This window comes from Solanum tuberosum, unplaced genomic scaffold (assembly GCF_000226075.1).
Source record: "Solanum tuberosum cultivar DM 1-3 516 R44 unplaced genomic scaffold, SolTub_3.0 scf00004, whole genome shotgun sequence".
Lineage (NCBI taxonomy): Eukaryota > Viridiplantae > Streptophyta > Magnoliopsida > Solanales > Solanaceae > Solanum > Solanum tuberosum.
The window spans coordinates 1446115-1467117 of record NW_006238930.1 but is presented as its reverse complement, the minus strand read 5'-3'; the positions used below and the strand labels follow the sequence as shown (position 1 = coordinate 1467117).

General features: G+C 33.3%; 4 protein-coding genes and 1 long non-coding RNA gene across 5 annotated transcripts; 1 reads left to right on the top strand and 4 right to left on the bottom strand.

The window, feature by feature from the left end:
• Window positions 1–7528: 7528 nt before the first annotated feature.
• On the bottom strand, window positions 7529–8268 carry LOC102599416 (meiosis arrest female protein 1-like). The gene is made up of 2 exons (XM_015308160.1): window positions 7925–8268; window positions 7529–7842 (listed from the first exon to the last, which is right to left on the bottom strand). Exons 1-2 carry the CDS (start codon window positions 8217–8219, stop codon window positions 7529–7531), a joined length of 609 nt encoding a protein of 202 aa, XP_015163646.1. The 5' UTR covers window positions 8220–8268.
• A 3833-nt stretch (window positions 8269–12101) lies between these two features.
• On the bottom strand, window positions 12102–12581 carry LOC107060344 (uncharacterized). The gene is made up of 2 exons (XM_015308157.1): window positions 12386–12581; window positions 12102–12314 (listed from the first exon to the last, which is right to left on the bottom strand). The coding sequence occupies exons 1-2, from the start codon at window positions 12565–12567 to the stop codon at window positions 12131–12133; spliced, it is 366 nt and encodes a 121-aa protein (XP_015163643.1). The 5' UTR covers window positions 12568–12581; the 3' UTR covers window positions 12102–12130.
• Window positions 12582–12628: 47 nt separating this feature from the next.
• LOC102599095 (meiosis arrest female protein 1-like) lies at window positions 12629–14215 on the bottom strand. The gene is made up of 4 exons (XM_015308000.1): window positions 13864–14215; window positions 13002–13754; window positions 12772–12860; window positions 12629–12682 (listed from the first exon to the last, which is right to left on the bottom strand). Exons 1-4 carry the CDS (start codon window positions 14213–14215, stop codon window positions 12629–12631), a joined length of 1248 nt encoding a protein of 415 aa, XP_015163486.1.
• Window positions 14216–15872: 1657 nt separating this feature from the next.
• LOC107059785 (uncharacterized) lies at window positions 15873–16767 on the top strand. The gene is made up of 2 exons (XR_001472933.1): window positions 15873–16053; window positions 16257–16767. It is a non-coding gene; the product is annotated as an uncharacterized lncRNA (long non-coding RNA).
• Window positions 16768–19130: 2363 nt separating this feature from the next.
• Window positions 19131–20515, bottom strand: LOC102598759 (uncharacterized). The gene is made up of 2 exons (XM_006338703.1): window positions 20164–20515; window positions 19131–19852 (listed from the first exon to the last, which is right to left on the bottom strand). The coding sequence occupies exons 1-2, from the start codon at window positions 20513–20515 to the stop codon at window positions 19131–19133; spliced, it is 1074 nt and encodes a 357-aa protein (XP_006338765.1).
• Window positions 20516–21003: the final 488 nt, after the last annotated feature.

Here is a 21003-nt window from a genome sequence, read left to right as displayed (position 1 = left end):
AAATCAATTGTCTTTTCTTTTAAATCATTTTCCTTTACAGGATTAGTTTGAATTTACTTGCAATTAGATTATGTTTACACAATTAATTGTTGAATATTTAGCTTAAAATTTGTTTATTTTGTCAACCAGTTAAATTATTTAAAAATTATGTCACATGCAACGGAAATACTTCAAATGCTGTTAATCATGTATAAGACATTGAAATTTTGTGGGACTTTAATATCATCTGTTGCTCAAGTGCAGTTGTAGACATTGAAATTTTGTGGAACTCTACAAGAAGAATTCTCGGAGGCTACTCAACGGTCAAATCTAAATCATCCTAGTTCGAGAAATACGCCATTAACAGTTCTCGAATCATGGATAAATATTAGGAGAGTAGAATCAAAGGAGGAACAAAATTGTACCCGCACTATTATCAATAAAATATTCATGTTTCTTCAGATTTTATTTGTGTGATTGATTTATTTTCCATATGTTTAAAATTTGTGTGATTGATTTATTTTTCATATGTTTAAAATTTGTTGCAAACAACAATATTTAAGGCTATTTTGTCGATCTAAAATTAGGAGTGTAATACAAGTTTATGGGGCTATCAGATTAATTACCCGTCCCAGCATTAGGATGATGTACAAAAAACAGCAGAACCTTCAGTTCATTGAAGCGGAGGTTGCATATTGTTCTGGTGAGAGTTCAATTTCACAAAGTTATCTCGAACAAGAGGGGCTTTGGGATTGAGTATGCCGAGGAGGCTTACTTTCAATGAATTTACTGTTGTGGTTCTCTGAACTATCAGACTTGCGAAATAGCTTTAGTTTTAGTGTCAAATTAGCATCCAAGATTAGATAAGCTTTGGCCCCGGAAGCATTAGCATTGATATTGGTATTTGCATGGGCATTGGAAAAAGCAGGTAGCTAGGTATGCTGATATATGTTCAGAAATTGGATTAAGTATAGATTCTTGACGTAATGTGTTAGTACCAAAAGCAAGTTCTCGTGGAGATCCTCCAGCAGCAAGGCTTGTCCACTGCCACACATTTGTGGCAGCAGCAGCAAGAGCAGGAGAAGCCTTTAAAGGTTGTGCTAGAAGAATATTATATCTCCTCATCCGTAACTGATGAATGGCATCAGAGAAATTCCTATCTCCTGAAATGAGCAAATAATTGGCAGGTGCAGGATTGTCCGCTGCCCAAAATAGCATATCCACCAAAATTATCTTTATCACTAGCATCCTTAATCCCTTTTCATCAAACAGATCGGATGACTTCTTCTCCATCTTAAGTTCCTGTCAGAGGCAAAGTGCCAAAAGGCATGCTTGCAATAAAACCTATCTTTACTAGAATTTCTTAATCTTTTTTGAATGCAAGATAGGATTCCATGCTGAACCGAGAGATGCATAATTAAGCAACCATGCAATCTCAAATTATGTTAAAACGAATAACTGTTGATTAATTGTTTAGCCTATTCTCAAGCTCCTGTCTTATCCCGTCTTCCTTTTATTAGGTAACTCTTTTCTAGATAAGCTATAATGATTTTCATATTTGAAAACTGGGGCTTCCAAAGGAATAAAAGAAGCATGGATCATCTTATGCAGATGTTCCTTTTGGGGAAAATTGAAAAAAATAAAAGAAAAAAGGAAGTGATGAATAATGAATTAAGAACAAAAAAAAGAAAATGCAAATTCTGAAATCGAAACTTGAAAGTCATTAGATCAGACCTTAGCTCTTCGATCAGAAACACTATCTACAGGAAGTTGAACATCCTTGATCTTCAAGTAGTTATACATCACAACACCACATAATGCTACACAAAAGCAGAAATATTTTAGTAAGTTGTTTGATGGCATAATTAAAGCTCCCATAAATAAGAGGAAATATTAAGCTTACCAATGGCATAACCTATACTATTAAGAGTGCTTATTGTCGACTCTAGGACAATTAGAGTTGAAAGGGCAATAAGTATCCACACTTTCAATACACCGGCAACTTAAATGGTTACAGCACCGGTTCTACCATTCACTAAGAAAATTGAGAAATTCAGAACAAGAGCACAAAGTGCATTTGAAAAGAAATTCCAGAAGTTGAATTGAATTTGTGAGACTTCCATCCTAGGCTTCTCCAGAAGATACCACGGGAAAAATAGAAAGATAAAGCTGAAATATGTGATCATAAGTAACCCCAAGAAACAGTACGAAGGCTCTTGCAAAAAACAGTATGGAGGCACTTGCATGAGACTCCATTAATAATGTGGGATTGTAATTGGTAATTATAACTAAACACTGTACTTCTTGTGATGAATTATGTACATAGTAATTAAAATATAACCAAAGATGGTACAAGAATAATTCACTTATTAACGTTCAAATCCGTTATGCAACAATTTGTTTCTTTTTAAATCTTTTATCTCAGACGGAAGATCCAACTTTAAAAAACACAAAAGCACATAGAACTCAATAATTTTGCGTCTAATCTAATACTTTTTACTTTTCAGCTATTTTTTCATGGTATGACACATTTCAGCCTGGGGCGATGCATCTGACAGTTACTTTAACATTAGTTGGTACACCTACTAACAATAATGTGAGCAAATTAAAAAAGAAATCCATGGAGAGTTGATCATGTTCTGGCCAAAAGAAGAATTTATATATTTTTTTTTTGATGTAGCAGGGATGGGTACAATTTCCCCTATACATTCTTGAAGATCGTAGATCAAATGTATATACAAAACATACATAAGAAGTCTACAAAAGTAAAAAAAATCTCGCTCCTATATATGCCGTAATCAAGTTGGCACAGAATGTATTGTCTTATATGAAATTGAGCTTCTTTTAAAAGTTGTAACTCCAAGATATCTGATCCATATAAAATACTGAACCTCTCAACTAGGTACCTGTTCTGGTATCCTTATCATTATTAGTTCCTGGAAGAGTGATAGTAATTGGTTGCCACTCAAAGTGAGTTTTGATGATCCAACCCTTCAGAGTGATAAAGTGAGTTTTGTTTAAGTCGTTGAAGTGGGGGTTGCAAATTGTCCGGGCGAGAGTTCAGTTTCACAAAGTTATCTGGAACAAGAGGAGGTTGGGATTGAGTATGCTGAGCAGGCTTATTTTCTATGAATTAACTGTTGTGGTTTTCTGAACCATCAGACTTTGTGAAAAAAAGATGTGGTAAAAACTGGACTGGTGCAACAGCTGGTGCGTGTGGGCTATAACTGCTACTAGTTTCTTCAACTTTAGTTGGCGTACCTGACATGCTGGTCATAGTCAGTTGATTCGAGTTCTTAGGTATGTAAATAGCCTTAGTTTTTGTATCAGAATAACATCCAGGATTGGATAAACTTTGAGCCCTGAAAGCAATAGCATTGGTATTGGTATTGGCATGGAGATTGGAAAAAGCAGGTTGGTTCGCTGATATAGGTTTAAAAATTGGAGTAGGTATATAATTTTGACGTAATGTGTTGGTACCAAAAGCAAATTCTGGTGGAGATCTTCCAGCAGCAAGGCTTGTCCATTGCCATACATTTGTGGCAGCAACAGCAAGAGCAGGAGAAGCATAAACAGGTTGTGCTAGAAGAATATTATACTTCCTCATCCGCAACTGATGAATGGCATTGGAGAAATCCCCATCTCCTGAAATGAGCAAATAATTTGCAGGTGCAGGATTGTCCACTGCCCATAATAACATATCCACCAAAATTCTCTTATCACTAGCATCCTTAGTCACTGTAATTCATCAAACAAAATTAAGTTGTTAGCATGGCTAGCTATAGAAATCCTACATACCACTCGATTTAAACTAATCTCAATTTAAAAGACTGATTGTTACTATACCTGCCGAGACGTGATTGAGACTGATTCCAGTAGTAGATAGGGCTTCTTGTATGGACGAAAGAATGCCATTGGTATCACCATAGGCAGAAATGGTGACTGGTCCATGATAGTTCATCTCCTTCAATGCTGCGTTTATATTCTGAGCGATTGCATGGGCATCACATCCCCTGGGCACCTGACAATTTTCTATATCCCACCACACCGACGTTTTTGCTGACGCGTATGGTGTTTCCGCCGCTGTTCCGTGGGGAAAACCCGGCTTCAATCCGTCTCCGGCCATCGCACCTGGCACTTGCACAGGCTGAATTTGAACTGCTCCCGCTATCACTTTTTGTAACTGCAGGCTTTCCATCTTACTGGGAAAAAACCAGAGGAAAAAAGCAACTAAATACTAGAGAGTAGATTATCAATCAAATGATTAATTTTAATCTTACTAGCTAAGTTGATTGGTAATGTCAACGGTGACCATTTAAATACAATTTCACCATTTCTCTTTTGGTAAATCTATTGAATGATTTCAGTCAACTTCCTTTATTTTCCCATTTCTCTTTCGAAATACACTATATCAATTTCCTTTTTTTTCCATTTCTGTTTGAGAAATCTAATAAATCAATTTCCTTTTTGGACTAGTTTGAATTGACTTGCAATTAGATTTGTTTCCATAAATAACTATGGAATGTTTATCTCAAAATTAATTTATTTTGTTGACCAGTTAAATTATATAGGGATAATGCATAAATACACTCAAGACTATGACCGAAATTTCAACACATATCTAAACTTAACTAGAGTCCTATTACCCCTTAAACTAATTTAAAATAGAATAAATACATCATAAATGTCATAGAGAGTGTGCACACTCGCTTGAAGGCAAGTTATGAGCGCATAAATTGGACACATGTCATTTTTTTATTGGTAACTTTATATTAGTTAGTATACATATTTATTAATAATAAAACTTATATATATTTAATTATTTTATTTCTTTCTTTGTAAAATATTTATTTTAATTTCTTTTCACTTTAATTTTTTTTAAATTAATTTATTATCTTTTCCTTTTAATTATTTATAATAATTTATGTGTATTTTTTTTATAAAAAAAAACAATTTAAAAGTGTCCTTTAATTGTAATGTTTTAATTTTTTTATGATTTATTTGATTTTCTTCACTTATTTTTATATCCGTTCAAAATTAACTTATTTTAAATACAAGACATTTGAAATCAAATCAAAACGAAAGACAAAGAAAATAAACTCAATAGAAAAATAAAAGAGAAAAAATAATGAATGTAAGCAAAAAAAAAATAGTTTCAATACAAGGTAAAAAAATGTGTATTAACTTAATTTAAATATAAGATAAAAAAATAAGATTTTTTTAAAAAAAAAATTATTTTAAAAAAAAATAATATTTACACACATGGCGGGCGAGTGTGTACAAACACAACTAACTTGAGTGGTTGAAAGGTGCCACATCAGCACAAAAGGTGCACAAAAATACGAAAAAAATGAGTTAGGGGTAATAGAATCTTAGTTAAGTTTAGGTTTGTCTCTGAGATTTCAGTCATAGTCTAGGGGATACTTATGACTTATCCCAATTATATAATAATCAAGTCACATGCAAAGTTACTAATTCAAATATTGTTAACCCTTGATAAGGCAAATGTAGAAATAATGGTATTAGGAAAATAATTGAATAGATGATCAAATCGAGAATAGAAAAATTTTATTGAGTTGCTCGAAACACTTGATGAACGGTGAAAACTAACAGAAAATATGTGTAGAGTCGTATGTAATCAGGTGAATTTTGAGACAAAAAGAAGTTATTCAGATGGGAGCTCTTAAAAAGGATTAAAAATAAGTTTATAAATTTGAAAAATCAAGAAAACAAAAAGAATGGGAGCTCCTAAAAAGGATTAAAAATAAATATTTTAAAAAATCTGGTGAATTATGAGAATTATGATATTTACATTAGTGGGCAAGTTGAGGAATTTATAAAATAAGATGTTAGATAACTGTTTTCATAATTCTCACATGTTTCAATCATTATATTGGAAAAACCGCACACATTTAATGGGATTCAATGAAACTCTAAGTATCTTAAATCTAATTGTTGTTTGAGTTATCTTGTACACATCATTCAATACACGAAATGTAGAAATGAGATATTCTCTCTTCCACTTCTAATCATCAAGAACTCACATTCTCTTCTTCTAACTCACTAAATCTTCTTAAACTACACGGTTCTCACCCAATGTTGGGCTCCAAATGTCCAGCCCTAGGCCTAAGGTGGGGCGTTGAAGAATGAAAGAAAGTCTCACATTGATGGTTAATGAGATGGATGGTCTCTTTATAAGGCTTGAGTAATCCTTCTCTCTTTGAGCTAACTTTTAGGATGTGAGTTAGCCCCAAGACCTAATTTCACATCTGAACTATCAGACCTCGCGAAAAAATTGATGCGGTGCAAAGTGAATTGGTGCAACTGTTGGTGTGTGTGGGCAATAACTGCTACTTGTTTCTTCAATTCTTCTGTTGTGCTTCTGTGAACTACCAGACTTCGTGAAAAAGAGATGTGGTACAAACTGCATTGGTGTGCGTCGGAAATAGCTGCTACTAGTTTCTTCAACTATAGCTGGCGTACTTGACATGCTGGTCATAGTCAGTTGATTTGAGTTCTTAGGCACGTAAATATCTTTAGTTTTTGTATCAAAATAACGTCCAGGATTATATAACTTTTGGACCCCAGAAGCATTAGCATTGGCATTGGAATAAGCAGATTGGTTTGCTGCAGGTATAGGTTGAAAAATTGGAGTCCGTATAGATTCTCGACGTAATGTGTTAGTACGAAAAGCAAGTTCTCATGGATAACCTCCAGCAGCAAGGGTTGTCCATTGCCACACATTCGTTTTAAATCTTTTATCTCAGACGGAAAATCCAACTTTAAAAAACAGAAAAACATATAGAACTCAAGAATTTTGCGTCTAATCCAATACTTTTCACCTTTCAGCTATTTTTTCATGGTATGACAACATTTCAGCCTGGGACAATTCACATAGATATATATCTGACAGTTACTTTAACATTAGTTGGTACACCTACTAACACTAATGTGAGCAAATTAAAAGAGAAGTCCATGGAGAGTTGATCATGTTCTGGCCAAAAGACGAATTTATATATTAGTATTTTTTTTATGTAGCCGGGATGGATACAATTTCCCCTATACATTCTTGAAGATCGTAAATCAAATGTATATACAAAACATACATAAGAAGTCTATAAAAGTAAAAAAAATCTCGCTCCTATATATGCCGTCATCAAGTTGGCACAGAATGTACTGTTTTATATGAAATTGAGTTTCTTTTAAAAGTTGTAACTCCAAGATATTTGATCCATATAAAATACTGAACAAGATCTCTCAACTAGGTACCTGTTCTTGTATCCTAACCATCAGACTTTGTGAAAAAGAGATGTGGTAAAAACTGGACTGGTGCAACAGCTGGTGCGCGTGGGCAATAACTGCTACTAGTTTCTTCAACTTTAGTTGGCGTACCTGACATGCTGGTCATAGTCAGTTGATTTGAGTTCTTAGGTATGTAAACAGCTTTAATTTTTGTATCAGAATAGCATCCAGGATTGGATAAACTTTGGGCCCTGGAAGCATTAGCATTGGTATTGGCATGGGCATTGGAAAAAGCAGGTTGGTTCGCTTATATAGGTTTAGAAATTGGAGTAGATATATAATTTTGACGTAATGTATTGGTACTAAAAGCAAATTCTGGTGGAGATCTTCCAGCAGCAAGGCTTGTCCATTGCCATACATTTGTGGCAGCAACAGCAAGAGCAGGAGAAGCATAAACAGGTTGTGCTAGAAGAATATTATATTTCCTCATCCACAACTGATGAATGGCATTGGAGAAATCCCCATCTCCTGAAATGAGTAAATAATTTGCAGGTGCAGGATTGTCCACTGCCCATAATAGCATATCCACCAAAATTCTCTTATCACTAGCATCCTTAATCACTGTAATTCATCAAACAAAATTAAGTTGTTAGCAGGGCTAGCTATGTAAATCCTACATACCACTAATCTCAATTTAAAAGACTGATTGTTACTATATCGGCGGGGACGTGATTGAGACTGATTCCAGTTGTAGATAGGGCTTCTTGAATGGACGAAAGAATGCCATTGGTATCACCATAAGCGGAAATGGTGACTGGTCCATGATAGTTCATCTCCTTCGATGCCGCGTTTATATTCTGGGCGATTGCATTGGCGTCACATCCCCTGGGCACCTGACAATTTTCTATATCCCACCACACAGACGTTTTTGCTGCCGCGTATGGTGTTTCCGCCGCTGTTCCGCAGGGAAAATCCGGCTTCAATCCGTCTCCGGCCATCGCACCTGGGACTTGCAGAGGCTGAATTTGAACTGCTCCTGCTATCACTTTTTTTAACTGCGCGCTTTCCAACTTACTGGAAAAAAGCAACTAAAGACTAGAGAGTAGGTTATCAATCAAATGATTAATTTTAATCTTACTAGCTAGTTGATTGGTAATGTCAACAATGACCATTTAAATACAATTTCACCATTTCTCTTTTGGTAAATCTATGGAAAGATTTCAATCAATTTCCTTTTTTTCTCATTTCTGTTTGAGAAATCTAGTAAATTAATTTCCTTTTTGGACTAGTTTGAATTGACTTGCAATTAAATTTGTTTCCATAAATAACTATGGAATGTTTATCTCAAAATTAATTTATTTTGTTGACCAGTTAAATTATATAGGGATAATGCATAAATATCCCCAAGACTATAACCAACATCCCAGACACTTAAACTTAACTAGAGTCTTATTACTCCTAAACTAATTTAAAATGGAATAAATACACCCCAAATACTAAAATGTCACAGAAAGTGTGCATACTCTCTTGAAGGCAAGTACATAGTGCACAAATTGGACACATGTCATTTTTTTATTGACAATTTTATAATTAGTTAGTGCACGTATTTATTAATAATAAAACTTATATATATTTAATTATTTTATTTCCTTCTTTGTAAAATATTTATTTTAATTTCTTTTCACTTTATTTTTTTTAATTAATTTATTATCTTTTAACTTTTAATTGTTTTTAATAAATTATGTGTATTTTATAAAAAAAAATTTAAAAGTATCTTTTAATTTTATTGTTTTAATATTTTTATGTTTTAATATTTTTATGTTTTATTTGATTTCTACACTTATTTTGATATTCGTTCAAAGTTAACTTATTTTAAATCAAATCAAAACGAAAGACAAAGAAAATAGTTTCAATAGAAAAATAAAAGAGAAAAAACAATGAATGTAAGTAAAAAAAAATAGTTTCAATACAAGGTAAAAAAATGTGTATTAACTTAATTTAAATACAAGATAAAAAAATTCTTAATTTTTTTTAAAAATTTAAAATTTTTATTCTAAAAAATAATAATTTTAATGAAAAAATAATATTTACACACATGGCGGGCGAGTGTGTTCAAACACAACAAACTTGGGCGATTGAAGGTGCCACATCAGCACAAAAGGTGCACAAAAATAAGCAAAAAATTAGTTAGGGATAATAGGATCTTAGTTAAGTTTATGTGTGTCTCTGGGATTTCAGTCATAGTCTAGGGGGTACTTATGCCTTATCCCAATTATATAATAATCAAGTCACATTCAAAGTTACTAATTCAAATATTGTTAACCCTTGATAAGGCAAATGTAGAAATGATGGTATTAGGAAAATAATTGAATAGATGATCTAATCGAGAATAGAAATTTTTTATTGATTTGCTCGAAACACTTGATGAACGGTGAAAACTAACAGAAAATATGTGTAGAGTCGTATGTAATCAAGTGAATTTTGAGACAAAAAGAAGTTATTCAGATGGTAAACATCCTCCACTTCCAATCATAAGTTTATAAATTTGAGTAATCAAGAAAACAAAAAGAATATGAGCTCCTAAAGAGGATTAAAAATAAATATTTTAAAAAATCTAGTGAATTCTGATATTTACATTAGTGGGCAGGTTGAGGAATTTATAAAATAATATGTTAGATTTCTGTTTCCATAATTCTCACATGTTTCAATCGTTATATTGGAAAAACCGCACACATTTAATGGGATTCAATGAAACGCTGAGTATCTTAAATCTAGCTCTTGTTTGAGTTATCTTGCACACATATACAACACATTATTCAATACACGAAATATAGAAATGAGATATTCTCTCTTCCATTTCTAATCATCGAGAACTCACATTCTCTTCTCCTAACTCACTAAATCTTCTAAAACTACACTGTTCTCACCCAATGCTGGGCTCCAAATGTCCAGCTCTGGGCCTAAGGTGGGGAGTTGAAGAATGAAAGAAAGTCTCACATTGATGGTTAATGAGATAGATGGTCTCTTTATAAGGCTTGAGTAATCTTCCTCAGGTGCAGGATATATTGTCCGTTGCCCAAAATAGCATATCCACCAAAACTGTCTTATCCCAAGCATCCTTAACCCCTGTTAATCAAACGGATCGGATGACTTCTTCTCCATCTTAAGCTCATGTCAGAGGCAAAGTGCAGAAAGGAAATTTTTGGCATTGCTTGCAATAAAAACCCATTTGTACTAGAATTTTTATATTCTTTTTGCATGCAAGATAAGATTCAATGATGAACAGAGATATGCATAATTAAGCAAGCCATGCAAGCTCAAATCATGTTAAAACGAATAATTGTTGATTAACTGTTTAGCTTGTTCTCGAGCTCCTGTCTTATGCCGTGTTCCCTTTATTAGGTAACTCTTTTCTAGACACGCTAGAAAGCTTTTCATATTTGGACACTGGGGCTTCCAAAGGAATAAAAGAAGCATGGATCATCATAAGCAGATGTTCCTTTTGGGGAAAATTGAGAAAAAAGAAAAAAGAAGGAAGTGATGAATAGAGAATTAAAAACACAAACTCAGAAATAAAAATGCAAATTCTGAAATCGAAACTTGAAAGTCATTAGATCAGACCTTAGCTATTCCTATCTATAGGAAGTTGAACAGCTCGAACATCCTTTATCTTCAAGTAGTTATACATCACAACACCACATATATAATGCTACACAAAAACAGAATTATTTAGTAAGATGTTTGATGGCATAAAGCTCCCATAGGACATAAAAATGAAGAAATACTAAGATTAACAATGGCATAAACCTACAATATTAAGAGTGGTTATTGTCGACTCTGGGACAATAAGAGTTGAAAGGGCAATAAGTATCCAATCTTTCAATACACCGGCAACTTAAATGGTTATAGCATCAGTTCTACCACTCACTAAGAAAATTGAGAAATTCGGAGCAAAAGCACAAAGTGCATTTTAAAAGAAATTCCAGAAGTTGAATTGAATTTGTGAGACTTCCATCTCAGGCTTCTCCAGAAGACACGGGACAAAGAGAAAGATAAAGCTGCACGTTGAAACATGTGATCATAAGTAACCCCAAGAAACAGTACGAAGACACTTGCAAGAAACAGTATGGAGGCACTTGCATGAGACTCCAATAACTATGTGGGATTGTAATTGGTAATTATAACCAAACATTGTACTTCGTGTGATGAATTTTATAAATAGTAATTAAAATATTACCAAACATGGTACTAGTTATGTTGATTTTAATACATGAATAATTCACTTCTTACCCAACTATCAAACACCCCTAGGCCTTAGGTGTTCATGTATTAACGTTCCAATCCGTTATGAAACAATTTGTTTCTTTTAAAAAAAATTATCTCGAACGGAAGATCCAATTTTAAAAAACACAAAAGCAAATTGAACTCAATATTTTTACGTCTAAATCAATAATTTTCACCTTTCAGCTATTTTTTCCTGGTATGACACATTTCAAGTTGGGACAATTTACATAGATACTTATCTGGCAGCTACTTTAACAATCATAGTTGGTACACCTACTAACAATAATGTTAGCAAATTAAAAGAGAAGTCCACGGAGAGTTGATTGTGTTTCTGGCCAAAAGACGAATTTATATATTATTTTTTTGACGTAGCAGGGATGGATACAATTTTCCTCTATACATTCTTGAAGATTGTGAATCAAATATATACAAAACATACATAAGAAGTCCACAAAAGTAAAAGAGATCTCGCTCCTATATATGTTGTCATCAAGTTGGCACTGAGCATACAGTCTTATATGAAAATGAGCTTCTTTTAAAATCCGTAACTCCAAGATATCTGATCCATTTCTGAAAACATATGTCATGGCTATGACATGGTAAAATACTGAAAGAGATCTCTCAACTAGGTACCTGTTCTGGTATCTTTATCATTATTAGTTTCTGGAAGAGTGATAGTAATTGGTTGCCACTCAGAGTGAGTTTTGATCCAACCCTTCAGAGTGATAATCATATTCAGGATTTGAAGTACTTCAGCCAATGTAAGGTTTTTGAGGCATGCATTTCTAAGAATCAAAGCGGCTTCATACCTGGAAGACAGACAGAACATGAGAAAAAAACTCTGAGAATCATTAAAAACCATGCAGCATAAATTGTTTACCTGCATTCAGATGCTGCTATCGCTGAATGTCCAACAGTTGAACAAAGAAATTCCTCAATCACATTCCAAGTTGCATCCTTATACTGGTTAGGATTGCCACCAAGTGGATTCACACATTTCCAAATCCTTGCAGTCCTACTAACATATAGCTCAAAATTAACTAGTCCTAACTTTAATATCATTTGTTGCTCTAGTGCAGTATTTAAGGCTACTGTAACATCAGTATGATGATATTCAGGGTTACTATAACGTATACAATAACGAAGGTTTTCTTTGGTAGGCAAAATCTTCTCGAACCTCAAAGTGTTCAACGAATTAAATATGACCATTATAAGACTTTGAATGTGTTTAGGCAGCTGGAGATCCAAATCTAAATTACCACAGACAGATTTAGAAACACCCAATGAGGGTGGAAGAAAGGAGAACTCAGGACGTACATCAGCCTTGTTCATAGAACCACATAAATCACCCCTACCTGCAAGAAAATTACCACCATTAGTTGCCTCAAGAAACTAACTGGCTTAGTAAACTTCTGTTTCGGTCACAATACTTACTTATTTTGTCAATAAAAAATTAGGAGTGTAATATAAGTTTATGGGGCTATCAGATAAATTACCCATGCCAGCGTTAGGATTATGTACAAATGGTGTAGAGAAATCAGCAGAATCTTCAGGTCGTTGAAGCGGGGGGTCCTGGCAAGAGTTCAATTTCACAAAGTTATCTGGAACAAGAAAAGGTTGGGATTGAGTACGCTGAGCAGGCTTATTTTCTATGAATTTACTGTTGTGGATCTCTGAACTATCAGACTTTGTGAAAAAGAGATGTGGTACAAACTGCACTAGTGCAACAGCTGGTGCGCGTGGGCAATACCTGCTACTAGTTTCTTCAACTATAGCTGGTCTGCTTGACGTGCCGGCCATAGTCAGTTGATTGGAGTTCTTAGGTAGATAAATAGCTTTAGTTTTTGTATCAAAATAGCATCCAGGATTAGATAAACTTTGGGCCCTGGAAGCATTAGCATTGGTATTGGTATTGGAATAAGCAGGTTGGTTAGCTAATATAGGTTTAGAAATTGGAGTTGGTATATAATTTTGAGGTAATGTATTGGTACGAAAAGGAAGTCCTCGTGGAGATCCTCCAGCAGCAAGGCTTGTCCATTGCCACACATTTGTGGCAGCCACAGCAAGAGCAGGAGAAGCATAAACAGGTTGTGCTAGAAGAATATTATATTTCCTCATCCGCAACTGATGAATGGCATTGGAGAAATCCCCATCTCCTGAAATGAGCAAATAATTGGCAGGTGCAGGATTGTCCACTGCCCAAAATATCATATCCACCAAAATTTTCTTATCACTAGCATCCTTAGTCACTGTAATTTATCAAACAAAATTAATGAATGAATTTGCACTAAAGAATGAGGTAACTAACAACTACCAATTTAAACTAATCTCAATTTAAAAGACTGATTGTTACTATACCGGCTGGGACGTGATTGAGGCTGATTCCAGTAGTAGAGAGGGCTCCTTGAATGGACGAGGGAATGATATTGGTGTCACCATAGGCGGAAATGGTGACTGGTCCATGATAGTTCATATTCATTAATGCCGTGTTTATATTCTGAGCGATTCCATGGGCGTCACATCCCCTGGGTACCTGACAATTTTCTATATCCCACCACACCGACGTTTTTGCTGCCGCGTACGATGTTTCCGCAGCTGTTCCGCGGGAAAAACCCAGCATCAATCCGTCTCCGGTCATCGCTCTTGACACTTGCAGAGGCTGAATTTGAACTGCTCCCGCTATCACTTTTTTGAGCTGCGCGTTTTCCATGTTTTTGAAGAAACGAGAGGGGGAAAAAGCGACTAAAGAGTAATTAGTAGAGAGTAGGTTATCAATCAAACGATAATCTTAATCTTAGTAGCTAAAGTTGATGGTAATCTCATGTTATTGGTGAACATTTAAATATACTTTCGCCATTTCTCTTTTGGGAAATCTATTGAATAATTTCATTCAATTTCCTCTTTTTCCCCATTTCTGTTTAAGAAATCTAGTAAATCTATTTCCTTTTGGGATTAGTTTGAATTGACTTGCAATTAGATATGTTTCCACAAATAGCTATTGAATGTTTTGCTTAAAATTCATTTATATTGTCAAAACAGTCGCATGCAACTTAACTAATTCAAACATTGTTAATCCCTGAATCTGATAAGGCAAATATAGAAATAATGGTATAATAATACCTCACTAAATTAATGATTCTCTAACATAATATTTTCCTCCCATTCCAACTTGGATAAGATAATATATTTTCAGAAAACTTTTGTATAAATATATGGTTCCATTAATATTATAAATTAATAATTCTATAAAAGTACAAATATATCTAAGACAACTTATTGAAATATGATTTTATTGCTTATATAGTTTATTCTCTCACCATCATTCATTGAATGTCTTTAGTAAATATACTATGAATAATATTTTATTATTAAGAAACAATGAACATTATACATGATGAATTTATTTTTACAATGAATCATTGAATTTATTTTACAATGAATCATTTAACAAAAAAATATATTACAATGAACATACACATATATCATACTTTATGTATAATGAATTTATTTTTATATGAATTCAATAAATCACAATTTAGGAAGATACAATGAGTTTGATATATTCATTGTACTTTGCGTATAATGAATTTATTTTTATGTGAATTCAATAAATATGATACATAAATTAGTAAGATACAATGATTCTAATATAAATGGAAGTTAATAAACTTCATAGGTATCCAAAGAAGAATAGTGGTAATACTGCTTATGCTAGAAAACCTAGCATGCAAACATATTACTATCTCAGGCCTACTCCTCAAGATGTTTTAATAGAGGAAAGAGATTGGAATCAAACTAACTCTTCTTATAGTGGAAGTGAGATTTATGAATGGAATCTCGATGGGTTAACTGATAGGCAGTTGAAAATTAATAATATTAATTTATTAATTAAATAATATTTCTACAAATAATAATATTTCATGGTCTCACTTATATCAATTTAGTGAGATTTTACCGTATTATGAAAACAATTGAACGGATGATCAAATTGAGAATAGAATTTTTTTTATCAAGTTGCTCAAAACATTTGATGAATAGTGAAAACTAACCAAAAAAAATGTGTAGAATAGAATCATATGTAATCGGGAAAAAAAATGTTGATAACTGTTTTCGTAATCCTCGTCTGTTTTGTAATAATATAATCTTTTACTTAGAAATGAATTTTTTAGTAGCTTTAGAGCTGTGATATTGGTCCATGTCATCATCATATATTATTAAAAGTGGGAAGAATCTAAATCAAAAGTTGAATTACCATTTCACCCTTCAACTAAATAAAAAATGAAAACATTAATTAATTAATTATTAAATAATAATCTTATTATATTAATAAATTATTATACTAATTCTAATCATCATATACAGTTAGCCGTCACTTCAAATTCCCAGGAGTTATGACCGTTTCATCTCCAATACCGCTACACATCTTTTCAGAAATCAAAAGTCTGAAATAGATCTCCTCAGTAATTAGGATTCATATACTGATCCAAGCGCAACTTCTACTTGTGGAGATGGGTCGCTTCAAGAATTACGGCCATGCTCTCGGGCCTGGTATATTTTTTATCCCGTTTTCTTTTCTATTTTGTTTGATTAAATCTTGAATAATAGTAGATGATAACAAATGGTTGTTTTGGTATCTGTTTTTCTATGGTTTCTTAATTTCTTTTTCCTTTTTGGGACTATATCATGTTAACTTATTTTTATTTTTCTCTCATGATACTATGACTTGCTTCAATTTAAATGGTGTCAAAAAGTGAGCTTGAAGTACTTTTAAATGGCATCAAGAATTGATCTTCAGGTTTCCAAAGATTTGTTGTAAGGACCTCGAGGAGAATATAAGATTTATCTAAAATGGCTGAGCAAACGAAGCAGGAATTGCTAACCAAATGAAGGATGCGTCCAAATAGTTTGTCTTTCAAGAACCAGTTATTTGGAAACACGTGTAAGGATAGGTACATAGTTCTCTTTTTTTTTTTTTTCCTAAACCAATATACTGGAAAAAAAAATAGAGTCCTTTTTCCTGTGTGACTACGATGCCTAGAGGATAATTTCACTTTTCTAATGAGGCTTTGTTGCATATGGTGGTGTAGAAGTGATCTCAGTAGTGATGCCATAAGAAAATGATGGTTGCCATCGTATGTATGAACTCGATGATTTCTTGTAGCAAATTGAATTTTTCAATCAACAACCTAACTTTTTCCCAGAGTTGTTATGTGCCATGATGTTAATATGAGCTATAAAAATGAATTCCCTTAAAATTATTTAGATCAGTCTATTTAACTTTGCTTCAGTGTTCTTTTTCCTACTTAACTCCGTTTTCTCAAGTAAATTTAATATTTTCGTTAGTGTGCTTGATAATCAAGAATTTCACTATGAATTGACGGAAGAAAAAAAGAAAGAAAAAAACCTTTATGATAACCATTTTCGTCTCAACACTTTCTTTCTTCACCATCAAACACAATGTCTTAGACCCTTCGTTATTAAAGCAATAGAAACACGGAGATAAGAGAAGAGCGATTTCTTATTCTTTCAATAAGTATGTTCAAGTGTACACAATATGAGCCTCTATATATAGTATTGATAGAGGCATACAAAAGGTTGTTATAACATAGCATTAACATGGGAGATTATGGGAAAAGTTAGAGGGTGTGAAAGTTCTATTCATTATGATGTATGTAGTGAAGGATTAACTATACATCATAGAGAATATTCGGGGACATCCATATTAATATTTCATAACCAAAAATCAATTGTTATTGCTTTGTTTCCTATTATATTCAGATTTTTTGATGTCCAAACTAGAGGGACATCAAGTCCATATTGCTATTCTTGGATCTAGAAAATGGTGCTCTTGGTGAAATAATTTCTTAATGTCTTACTGCATATGGATGTCACTTTTAGACGCTAGAATGTTCCCAATCTGCCATGTTTTGTAATGTGTTGGAAATTTTGGTTTTGATATTTGTTGCTCCACTCAGACTGCCTCCTTTTGTCAATGAAATGGCTTTAGCTTGGAGAGTCGACTAATGGTAATCACATAAACTCAACAATGAAAAATCTGGGTGGAGTAGATGACAAATATTTATAAGAATGAAATTCCTATGTTTGAAAGAGCAGGAGCAAGGAGATGGAAACTGGTACATTTCCTTTGCTTCTATTGAAATTGTCCAAGAAAATATACAGTGGTTGAATGGTGTTTATTGGTGGATGTTCTGTTTTCCTCTCCAAATCAAAGAAAAAAACTGTGCTTTCTTGAATTAAATACACTTTCTCTTATTTATACACATACAATGAAATTAGATCTTGACTTAAAATTTTCCTTTTTCTATTATCATTTTTCTTGACAGTCTTAAATTTTTTGTTTCTTGTGTAACTAGAGAATCTAGCATTTCAATTATAGTAATGAATCCTTTGTTTACAAATTCAAGATATCGGGACATAATATCTACTCCTTTAACAAGTATGTATACAGTCTGAGAAAAATTATGTACATGTGGATGAATATATAATTTTAAATTTACAACTGAGGATTTTATACTGGCTACAAATTTTATATAGTAATAGGGGGACAAACGTGCAACGCACGTTCCCAAGACTAGTTTGGTCTATACAATTTAAATTTAATTTTATACATTTAATATACCTTACTCAAATACATCCTAAAAAAATGATCGAAACGTAGATTTTTATAACAGTGTAAGTATATTCATATAAATTAATTTGAAGCTATACTCATCGCAGAGCATCTGCATTTGGAATGATCATATAAGGAAGAAGGATATACTAAAAGGTGATGGAAATGATTTTCGATTCACACTTATAATTTGAATGAATAGAAAAAAATGACTTTATATACTGTTATCTCATGTGCTTCATTCACAGATGTTCAATAATGCTTTTGGCAAATTTCAGTGAAAATAGTGAGGTAATTAAATAACATTTGTAATTTGCAACTGAGCCCGTTTGGATTGACTTAAAAAGTAGTTTTTAAGTCAAAAATAAAAAGTCAAATTTAAATGACTTTTAAGTCAAGAAATAAAAAGTAGAGGAAACCTACTTTTGGTTTTTAACTTATCATTTTAAACTTATTTTAAGATATTTTTAATCTTGTCAAACACTTCCTAACTTACTTTAAGTGATTTTTTTACTTATTTTAAGTTATTTTTATACTTATCAAATACTTCCAGAAGTCAAAACTATCTTAAAAGTAGGCTTGATCAACTTTTAAGTCGATCCAAATACCCTCTAAATCTCTCGTTTATCGGAATGAATCACTTGTGAAACTGCATATCTTCTAGCTCCTTTTTTTTATAGATATTTTGTTAATATTAGTGATCTCAAAACTAGCTAAAAGCTATGTCTTAGAGGGTAACTGTGTAATTGATAATATGAGTCATTAGCTAAAATTAGTTAGTGAAGTAGTTAGTGAAGAATTATTCCAAAAGTAAATTAAAGAGTTCGTCAACTAACTGTGTGTACATACACATATACAACACATCATTCAATACACAAAATATCGAAATGAGATATTCTCTCTTACACTTCTAATCCTCTCTCTGTATTACTGAGAGTGTCTCACGTTGATAGTTAATGAGATGGGAGGCTTGAGTAATTCTCCTTCCTTTGACCTAGCTTTTGGAGTTTAAGTTAAGCTCAAGACCTAATTTCACATTTGAACTATCAGACTTTGCGAACAAAAGATGTGATGCAACCATTGGTGAGCGTGGGCACCAGCTGCTACTTGTTTCTTCAATTCTACTGTTGTGCTTCTCTGAACTATCAGACTTCGTGAAAAAAAGATGTGGTGCAAACAGCACCGGTGCAACATCTGGTGCGCGTGGGTAATTGCTGCTACTAGCTTCTTCAACTATAGCTGGCGTACCTGACATGCTGGTCGTAGTCAGTTGATTCGAGTTCTTAGGTACGTAAATAGTTTTAGGAGTATCAAAATAACGTCCAGGATTATATAAACTTTGGGCTTTGGAAGTATTAGCATTGGCATTGGCATTGGAATAAGCAGGTTGGTTTGCTGATGTAGGTTTAGAAATTGGAATCGGTATATAATATTGACGTAATGTGTTGGTATTACGAAAAGCAAGTTCTCGTTGAGATTTTCCAGCAGCAAGGGTTGTCCATTGCCACACATTCGTTGCAGCAGCAGCAAGAGCAGGAGAAGCATTATTAAAAGGTTGTGCTAGAAGAATGTTATATCTCCTCATCCGTAACTGATGAATGGCATAAGAGAAATCCGCGCTTCCTGAAATGAGCAAATAATTGGCAGGTGCAGGATTGTCCACTGCCCAAAATAGCATATCCACTAAAATCTTCTTATCACTAGCATCCTTAACCCCTGTATTAATTCATCAAACAAAATTAAACCAGTTAATAAAAAATGATGTAACCAACAACTACAAATCCCAAACAAGATTAAGCTAGTAGGGCTCGCTATTAAATTTCTCAGAAGAGAGTAGGTGTACACAGATCTTATCAATGTAAAACCTTTGAAGGGTAAAGAGACTATTTTTGATAGACCTCTGGTCAAGAAAATCGTTTTCAACAAAAGTTTTAAAAGAAAAGTAAGATTAACACGAGCCTTATTAAACTTGATTCCACTAATTCATAGCAAATGAAGCAAAAATAGAAGAAGGTTTATTACTATACCGGCGGGGACGTGATTGAGAGCGATTCCAGTATTAGAGAGGGCACGTTGAATGAAGGAGGGAATGCCATTGCTGTCTCCATAGGCGGAAATGGTGACTGGTCCATGATAGTTCATATTCATTAATGCCTTATTTATATTCTGAGCGATTCCATGGGCGTCACATCCCCTGGGCACCTGACAATTTTCTATATCCCACCACACAGACGTTTTTGCTGCCGCGTACGGCGTTTCCGCCACTGCTCCACCGGGAAAACCAGGCTTCAATCCGTCTCCGGCCATCGCATTTGGTACTTGCACAGCCTGATTTTGAACTGCTCCCACTATCACTTTTTTGTTCTGCGCGTTTTCCATCTTTTTGAAATAACGAGACGAAAAAAAAAGGATTACAGAGCAAGGTTATAAGTCAAAAAGATGATCTTACTAGCTCAATTGATTCGATTATATCTACTTTTATATTGTTTGCAAACGTTTAAATCTTCTTCCCTATTTTTTCTTTGAGAAATCTATTAAATTAATTTCTTTTTTTTCCTATTTCTCTTTGGGAAATATATTAAATCGATCTTCTTTATTCCCCATTTCTCTTGTGGATATCTCTTAAATCGATTTCCTTTTATATCCATTTCTGTTTGAGAAATCTATTAAATTAATTTCCTTTTGGGGATTAATTTGAATTGACTTGCAATTAGATTCAATTTCCTTTTGGAGATTAGTTTGAATTGACTTGCAATGAGATATGTTACCATAAATAACTGTTGAATGTTTAGCTTAAAATTCATTTATTTTGTTAACAAGATAAATTATTTAATAATCAAGTCACATGCAACGAAACTAATTCAAAT

Bases quoted from the DNA above. Each gene is read 5' to 3' on its own strand.
- LOC102598759 (XM_006338703.1), bottom strand. From the start codon at position 20,515: ATGGAAAACGCGCAGAACAAAAAAGTGATAGTGGGAGCAGTTCAAAAT. The intron at 19,853-20,163 runs GTATAGTAATAA...GAATTAATACAG, and splicing joins TCTCAATCACGTCCCCGCCG to GGGTTAAGGATGCTAGTGAT.
- LOC102599095 (XM_015308000.1), bottom strand. From the start codon at position 14,215: ATGGAAAACGCGCAGCTCAAAAAAGTGATAGCGGGAGCAGTTCAAATT. The intron at 13,755-13,863 runs GTATAGTAACAA...GATAAATTACAG, and splicing joins CCTCAATCACGTCCCAGCCG to TGACTAAGGATGCTAGTGAT. The intron at 12,861-13,001 runs GTAATTTATCTG...ATTTTCTTGCAG, and splicing joins TAATCCTAACGCTGGCATGG to GTAGGGGTGATTTATGTGGT.
- LOC102599416 (XM_015308160.1), bottom strand. From the start codon at position 8,219: ATGGCCGGAGACGGATTGAAGCCGGATTTTCCCTGCGGAACAGCGGCG. The intron at 7,843-7,924 runs GTCTTTTAAATT...GATGAATTACAG, and splicing joins CGCCGATATAGTAACAATCA to TGATTAAGGATGCTAGTGAT.
- LOC107060344 (XM_015308157.1), bottom strand. From the start codon at position 12,567: ATGATATTAAAGTTAGGACTAGTTAATTTTGAGCTATATGTTAGTAGG. The intron at 12,315-12,385 runs GTAAACAATTTA...TCTGTCTTCCAG, and splicing joins ATAGCAGCATCTGAATGCAG to GTATGAAGCCGCTTTGATTC.